Genomic DNA, 7,255 nt, shown 5'->3' on the forward strand with positions numbered 1-7,255 from the left:
TACTAAAACTAACTTAGTTGTTTCTTTATCTAAACAATCCCTATCTTTTATTTACGTGTTCTTTATTATCTTACAAACCTATTCTATCACACCTACAAAGTACTTCTAGTTTCATACTTGTTCTAGGTAAAGCGAATGTTAAGCGTGCGTAGAGTTGTATCCGTGGTCGATAGAACTTGAGGGGATATTTGTTCTACCTTTAGCTCCTCGTTGGGTTCGCCACTGTTACTTATTGAGAAAGGCTACAATTGATCCCCTATACTTGTGGGTTATCAGCCACTGTCAGGTTCTGTAGTGGAGTGTTGTGCACCTGGTAGTTCCGAGGTTGATCACCCGGGAACAACCGAAGCTTGTGCAAAATGGAGCTAGGTTGTTGACGAGTGTGATCCTCCAACTCCTTCTGCGGCCGCTCAAGGCAGTCTCGCCCAGCCAGAGTGGCCAAGCGCACCGACTCCATGGCCAGGGCCTCAGGAGTCGTCCCAGTAAAGGGATTGCGCAGATCCTACTTGTTCCTTGGACTGAGCTAGTCGCTCTGCTCCTGAGTGAGATCCTAGGGAACGTATAGTTCATGTCAGGGAGAATGATCACCCCCCTGGTTGTCATTATTGTGCCCACACGAAGTGCCCACGTGCCCGTCACGGGGGCCGGTGTACCCGGGAGCCCGTGCTGCTCAGGGCCGGACATGAGAACTTTGGCCGTGGACTTGATGCTCTCACACTCAGACTCATCGGCGGAGTCCACCTGGAGCCCACGGGAAAGGTCATGGGCGGGCTCGTGAGGCTCGAGTGCCGCCACTTGCCCGACCGCGGCTTGGAGGGCCACAACGTGCTTGATCTAGTGCTAGAGCCGCGAGTGCCCAGAGCGCTTGCGACGGCGGCCAGTTGGAAGGAAAGGAGCCACTTGGTATGGGACCGATGACTATGGGAGAGGAACTCCATACGAAGATGCCCGGAAGTGCGCAACGCCACGGATGGGCAGTGGCTCCACGTCCAGCGGGGCTTCTCGGAGGCATGATGAGTCGTCGGCGATGAAGCTAGGTGCCCTGAAACGGATCTCGTCGTCGACTAACATGATGACGATGAAAAATACCACTTGCGCCGTATAATCAGTAGACGCGTAGCCCCACTATGGGCGCCAATTGTTGAGGCAACGATCCTGACAATGAGTACTGGGGGTACGAAAGAGGGGCAGAGCCTAGCTACGGTGCAAGTTAGCACTCGGTTTTTACGAGTTCGGGCCCCGGAGAAGGTAACAACCCTACGTCTCGTGCCCTGATGCTTGTTTTCTCTTGGGGTGTATGATTATAGAGGATGCTGAACCCTTGTCATGAAGCCAGAGCGAGGCTTATATAGAGTGTGCCTCGACCTCTTAAGTGCACGTTACAAAGGGGATTAAAGTCTATAATTATAGACAGATTAAGACAGCCATGACTACGGAGTCATAACTAACTTGAAGTCTTCATATTGCAGCTCCCACGTCGTCCCTACGCCTCCTCTGTCTGAGTGATGGTGGCTGGGCCGACTGGATGGAAGACGTCCGCGTGCCTTCGATATGTATGAGTGGATTTCAGTGATGCGCATCCAGATGTGCTTGTGGTCTAAGGACCTATCAATGATGGTGTGGGACCCTAGGTGGGGCTTAGAGCAAGTACAATAATCTTATGTAAGCAGGCTATAAAAATTAAAATATTATTTTTCTACTGACGTGGAGGGGAGAGAAGAGGAGAGAGAAGAGGAGCCAGCTACAGAATAAGAGCCAACTGCAGCACGCGCTCCTAAGCAATATGTGAGAGCGGAAGGTGGGTCATATATCAATGAAGTAGCACATCTTTACATCTCACTATTATACTTGCCGGCTACAAGCTTGGCTATAGAAGACATCGCAATATTCATATAGCCATCAGCTGGTTGTACTATTAACCATGCTCTTAGATGTCAGGTCCTTGACCCTTGCACCGGTAGGTGACAACCCCCCCCCCGGTGGGCCCTGAGCCTTCTTAACTTCCAACCAACCAAAACAGGTCAAGTCGTCCCGTTCCTAAGTTACTTGACAATGTTTAAGTATGTCTACCAAAGCTCGGGTATTAAGTGATCTCTCGGAGCCAGTTTTGGCTGTATATACAGCAGTTTTCTACATAGTGGTGCTGGTTCATTATTTTTCAAGCGATTCTTGTGTCGACAATGTTTGAGTTTTGTTGTCACGTTGATTTATGTATCGCGTTCATCCATGTGAATCTCGGTACTATTTTTCGGAGATCGGAGTATAACTCAGTGCTGCTGCTACGAGCACTACTACTAGTATTGTGCTACAGAGTTCTTATAACAAAGGAAAACCCATAATCAATCGATGCAAAGCTATCCTAACAGTGTACTGGGCTAGTATCATGATCGAGGTGTTCTAGCTATTAGTTGGCAGTGGTCTGATCCTCCATCTTCCTGTTGATGGTGATACCCTGATCCCTCCTCGTCGGCGGCAGGCGTTCCTTCTCCTCCTCCACCTGCTCCAGCAGCACCTGCAGCTCCGCCTCCGACAGGCTCTCCAGCCGTTTCTGCAACGAAAACAGTTAATGGTGGCACTCAGTCACAACTGACAACTCACAAGTTTATGCATACAGTTGAACGTGCCAGAGTGACAAAAAAGGGTCACTAGCTCACCTCCATGACTTGCTTCTCGTAGTTCCTGAGCTGCGTGGCGTAGGTCATGTCCTTGTTGGCCACCCGGATCATGTAGGAGGAGATCCACCCCACCGTCATCCCGAGCACGATGAACAGCTGGACCACGTTGCCGGCTTGCAGGGGGTCGACGCCGAGGAACTGCGCGCGGTCAGGAACAGGGTTTGTGATCAGGTTCAGGTGAAAAACAGACGGGTTCTTCTTCTTCATCGATGGCAAATTGAGACGCTGCCGGGTTTTGCTACTAGAGAAATGAAGAGGAGGTCACCTCGAGGCCGGACTTGAGGCCGTAGCCCAGGAGGGTGACGCCGACGCCGATCAGCAGCACGTCTTTCCTCGAGTACCCGAACTCCACCTGCGGAAACGCAAGCGGGCGGGTGAATCGCCTGGTTAGCTCCAGCGTGTCGTGGAAGGCCGAACGAGTCGCCGAGGATTTCGGGACGCAGCGCATGCTGTGCTCACCTTGTCATCCGTGGCTTTGGAGTCATCCACGCTGCTTCTCAGCGCCGACCGCCTCCTCTGCCCCACGGGCCTCAGCAGCAGCGCGTTCGATCCCAGCACAGCTTGGGCTTCCGGAGATCATAACAAGATCAGTTTGTTAATAAATCCATCTGCTCACTGGATTCGTGCAGCTCATTGTCACAAGAGCATGGAGCAGAAGCAAAAGTACCAGAGTGGCCGGAGTGCAGGCAGGCCGTCTGGCCGAAGCGGACACCGCCGGCGGGCGCGGCGGTGGCCGTAGTCCCGGCCGAGCGGGGAGAGACGCGAAGGACCGGGGCGGACAGGGCTGCAGGCGCCATGGTTGCCGAGTAGTTCCACCGTTGCTGCTCGGCCGCACACCCGCGCCTCTGGCTCCCTTTATCCCACCTTATCCTCGACGTGCTAACTGACTGAGGGGGCGCTGCTCAGCCGCGTCCGCGTACACGTACACGTACACGTACACAAGCTCGCCACATCGAGGCCAAAAATGCGAGCGCGTCGACGAGACCAAATATCACACTCGTCTGGATAAGAGTGGCCGTTCTCCCGACCCACCCCGCGCGCGCGAACCCGTGGCCCTCGCGCGCTCATGGCTTCTTCCTCCTCCGTCTTCTCCCCGCTCCTGCGGCCTACACTCCGGCTGCCGGTCGCGTCGGTAACCACGCGCTCCTCTGTTCCCCACGCTGTGTCGGTGGACAACGCGGCCGCTGCCACGCAGCCGGCGCCGCTCGCGGTTGTCAGTCACAGGAGGGAGCTGGTGGTGGGAACAGCACTCGGCGCGCTGTTCTCGGCGACAACGTTGCCCGTAGGGGCGCGCGAGGTCGAGGCCGGCAAGTACCTGCCGCCGGCGCCATCCAGCCCGGGCTTCGTGTTCTTCAAGGCCACCACCAAGGACACCCCTGCCCTCCGGGCTGGTGATCACTCGATTCTTGCTGTACTTTCTAGTACCAATCTTGCAATCTGATGCACCCTGTTGATTCATCAGCTGAGTCCAGTTTTGCTCATGAAATTCAGGCAATGTAGAACCTTACGAGTTCATCCTACCGCCCACCTGGAAGCAGCTGCGAGTGGCCAACATACTGTCCGGCAACTACTGCCAGCCCAAGTGCGCGGAGCCATGGGTGGAGGTGAAATTCGAGGACGAGAGGCAGGGCAAAGTGCAGGTGGTGGCCTCGCCGCTCATCCGCCTGACCAACCGGCCGAACGCCACCATCGAGGACATCGGCAGCCCCGAGAAGCTGATCGCCTCCCTGGGGCCCTTCGTCACCGGCAACACCTTGGAACCCGAGGAGATCATCGAGACCTCTGTCGAGAAGATCGGCGACCTAACTGTAAGTTTATCAGTCAACTTACTGATGGTGTTGCCGAAACCTGAATTCCTGATGCATGGGCATAAATTATTGTGATGCAGTACTACAGCTATGTGCTGGAGACTCCACTGGCACTGACGGGTTCCCACAATCTGGCCAAGGCCACGGCCAAGGGGAGCACGGTGGTGCTCTTCGTCGCGAGCGCCAGCGACAAGCAGTGGCAGTCGTCGCAAAAGATCCTGAAGGCTATGGTAGATTCATTCCAAATATGATTGCAGCAAGTGGGGGCTTGGCCTCCAGACCTGGACGCGCGGGTTTGCTTGCATTACTTCCACGAGAGAAACTGGTACCTGTTTTTGAGGCTTGGAACACTTGTAATGAGCTCCTTGATCGACTAAGGTGACTATAAGCTTGTACACTGGCTTATTATAGAGGTTATTCCAATGTACACACTGATCATGAACAATTTGTCTCTTCTTCCAAACAGGAAAAAAGTCTTGAGTCTGAATTTTCTACCATGCACGTGAGGTACCATTGCAGCGCTTGGAGCATCTCTAGCCGATCTCTTAAAATACTTTAGAGGAGCAAAAATATATTTTAAGGGCCTAAATGGGATCTAGCTGTTCGACTTCGTATTGTAGCCTTATTGTGTAATCCATACCATATTGGTATAGAACTTGTATGACATCATTATATATATGTGTGTGATAGGCCACCCCATAGAGGGTTGAGTCAGTTCCCCAAAACCTACGTTTTACATGGTATCGAGTCTAACCTAGGTCCTCTACTCCACCCGCCGCCGCCGCCCCACCAAAACCCTAAACCCTAGGGATGCTGCCGCCGGCGCCATGACCTCTTTCGCTTCAGGCGCCGCCAGCTCCCGGTCAATCCCCGCGTCGCTTGCCACCCTCCTCAACCTCCCACCTCACCCCTGGCTCCGTCGGTGCCTCGGTTCTTCGGCATCACCGCCGTCGGCTCCATGTCCTCAGCGCTGATCCCGCCGTCACCGCCCGCGACGGCCTCAGCACCAGTCGCGCTGCCGCCGTCCGCGATGGCCCCCTCTGGATCCTCCTAGACACTCGCCGTCATACCGGCGACCTCGGGGGAGGCGCTGCCCGCGGAGCCACCTGCAGCCTCGCTCACGGCACCACCCGCGGCCATGATCCCGATCGTTCCCGCGCCGCCACACGCGGCATCGGTCGCGGCTGTGGTTCCTGTCGTGGCTCCGCCGACCGCCGCCGCCGCTGCTGGCGTCATCACGCCCGCCGGGCCGTTCCACTTCGACAACTTGATCGCCATCAGACTCACGCCGGACAACTACCTGTTCTGGCGCGCCAAGGTCCTACCGCTGCTCCGCAGCCGGTCTCTCCTAGGGTTTGTGGATGGTTCGCTACCGGTACCTCCGCAGGTCATCCCTACCGTACACGGCCCGACCATTAACCCGAAACACCGTATGTGGGTGCAGCAGGACTAGGTGATCCTCTCTGTCATCCAGGTCTCCCTCGGCGACGGGGTCGCAGGTCTCTGTCTCTTCGCCACCACCTCCATGGACGCTTGGACGACCCTGAAGCATGCCTTTGCCCAGGTCTCTACCTCCTGCTCGATGGCCCTTCACAGCGAGCTCGCCAACATTAAGAAGCGGGACTCCTCCGCCACGACCTACTTCAACAAGATGAAGGTGCTGGCGGACACATTCACTTCTATCGGTCGGTCGCTCAACGACGAAGAGTTTGCTGGCTTTGTCATCAAAGGCCTCGACGCCGACTACGACAATCTCGTCGAGGCTGTTCACAACGCCAAGCCAGCGATGCCCCCACACGAGCTCTACTCACGACTTCTCTTCACCGAGCAGCGCGTCGAGGCTCGTCGCTCCTCCGCCACCATCACATCACAGCCGGCGGCCTTCTGGGCTTCTCGCGGCCGGCGTCCCCCTGCCCCCGTCATCTGGCAAGCCCGCCCCGCCCCCTGCATCGACCTTGGGTGGGGGCACTAACACTCGGGTGGTATGCCAGCTATGTGGTCGTGAACGCCATGTCGCCTCCAAGTGTCACCGCCTCTTTTAGAGGAGCTTCCTTGGCATCGGCAATGACGGCAAGGGCAACGAGCGCCAATTTGCGATGGCAGACTTTGGTCCCCCCACCACCGCCCCGGCTGCACACATCGTCGCCAAGGGCAAGGACCCGCGCGTCGACCAGGGGTACACGTCGTCCTATCCTATTGATCTAGCCTGGCACATGGACACCGGCGCCATAGATCACATGATGAACGAGCTCAACAAACTCTCCACCTGCCAGCCCTATTACGGGCATGATCAGGTTCACACCGCCAATGGTGTAGGTATGCCTATCTCTCACATTGGCCAAGCATCTCTTTTAACTAGTCATCCCTCTAGGCAGATCCATCTTCGTAATGTTTTCCGGGTTCCCTCGGTGACTCGTAATCTTTTATCTGTCCCTAAGCTCACTGAGGGAGTCCTGGATTAGGGGGTGTCCGGATGACCGGACTATAACCTTTGGCCGGACTCCTGGACTATGAAGATACAAGATTGAAGACTTCGTCACGTGTCCAGATGGGACTTTCCTTGGCGTGGAAGGCAAGCTTGGCGATACGGATATGTAGATCTCCTCCCATTGTAACCGACTCTGTGTAACCCTAGCCCTCTCCGGTGTCTATATAAACCGGAGGGTTTTAGTCCGTAGGACGAACAACAATCATATCATAGGCTAGCTTACAGGGTTTAGCCTCTCTGATCTCGTGGTAGATCTACTCTTGTACTACCCATATCATCAATAT

The 7,255-nt window shown here is 55.3% G+C and overlaps 2 protein-coding genes across 4 annotated transcripts; one reads left to right on the forward strand and one right to left on the reverse strand.

Moving 5' to 3' along the window:
- Positions 1 to 2,223: 2,223 nt before the first annotated feature.
- On the reverse strand, positions 2,224 to 3,590 carry LOC119277312. 2 transcript variants are annotated; one of them, XM_037558569.1, is made up of 5 exons: positions 3,343 to 3,590; positions 3,135 to 3,244; positions 2,941 to 3,027; positions 2,655 to 2,813; positions 2,224 to 2,548 (listed from the first exon to the last, which is right to left on the reverse strand). In XM_037558569.1, the coding sequence occupies exons 1-5, from the start codon at positions 3,470 to 3,472 to the stop codon at positions 2,405 to 2,407; spliced, it is 630 nt and encodes a 209-aa protein (XP_037414466.1). In that variant the 5' UTR covers positions 3,473 to 3,590; the 3' UTR covers positions 2,224 to 2,404. The 2 variants fall into 2 exon arrangements, with proteins under 2 accessions (XP_037414466.1, XP_037414467.1); XM_037558570.1 differs by having other exon boundaries at positions 3,135 to 3,241; positions 3,343 to 3,589.
- A 71-nt stretch (positions 3,591 to 3,661) lies between these two features.
- LOC119277311 (psbP domain-containing protein 6, chloroplastic-like) lies at positions 3,662 to 5,161 on the forward strand. 2 transcript variants are annotated; one of them, XR_005137028.1, is made up of 4 exons: positions 3,662 to 4,066; positions 4,167 to 4,483; positions 4,564 to 4,861; positions 4,950 to 5,161. XR_005137028.1 is itself a non-coding variant. In XM_037558568.1 (3 exons), the coding sequence occupies exons 1-3, from the start codon at positions 3,742 to 3,744 to the stop codon at positions 4,732 to 4,734; spliced, it is 813 nt and encodes a 270-aa protein (XP_037414465.1). In that variant the 5' UTR covers positions 3,662 to 3,741; the 3' UTR covers positions 4,735 to 4,946. The 2 variants fall into 2 exon arrangements, 1 of the variants encoding a protein (XP_037414465.1); XM_037558568.1 differs by lacking the exon at positions 4,950 to 5,161 and having other exon boundaries at positions 4,564 to 4,946.
- The last annotated feature ends 2,094 nt before the right edge of the window (positions 5,162 to 7,255 follow it).

The sequence above is a fragment of the Triticum dicoccoides genome, chromosome 3B, assembly GCF_002162155.2.
Source record: "Triticum dicoccoides isolate Atlit2015 ecotype Zavitan chromosome 3B, WEW_v2.0, whole genome shotgun sequence".
Taxonomy (NCBI): Eukaryota; Viridiplantae; Streptophyta; class Magnoliopsida; order Poales; family Poaceae; genus Triticum; species Triticum dicoccoides.

Excerpts from the sequence above, each read along its gene's own strand:
- LOC119277311 (XM_037558568.1), top strand. The coding sequence starts at position 3,742 with ATGGCTTCTTCCTCCTCCGTCTTCTCCCCGCTCCTGCGGCCTACACTC. Across the intron at positions 4,067-4,166 it reads CACCCCTGCCCTCCGGGCTG|GCAATGTAGAACCTTACGAG; the intron begins GTGATCACTCGA and ends CATGAAATTCAG. Across the intron at positions 4,484-4,563 it reads AGAAGATCGGCGACCTAACT|TACTACAGCTATGTGCTGGA; the intron begins GTAAGTTTATCA and ends ATTGTGATGCAG.
- LOC119277312 (XM_037558569.1), bottom strand. The coding sequence starts at position 3,472 with ATGGCGCCTGCAGCCCTGTCCGCCCCGGTCCTTCGCGTCTCTCCCCGC. Across the intron at positions 3,245-3,342 it reads CCTGCACTCCGGCCACTCTG|AAGCCCAAGCTGTGCTGGGA; the intron begins GTACTTTTGCTT and ends TATGATCTCCGG. Across the intron at positions 2,549-2,654 it reads ACGAGAAGCAAGTCATGGAG|AAACGGCTGGAGAGCCTGTC; the intron begins GTGAGCTAGTGA and ends TTTTCGTTGCAG.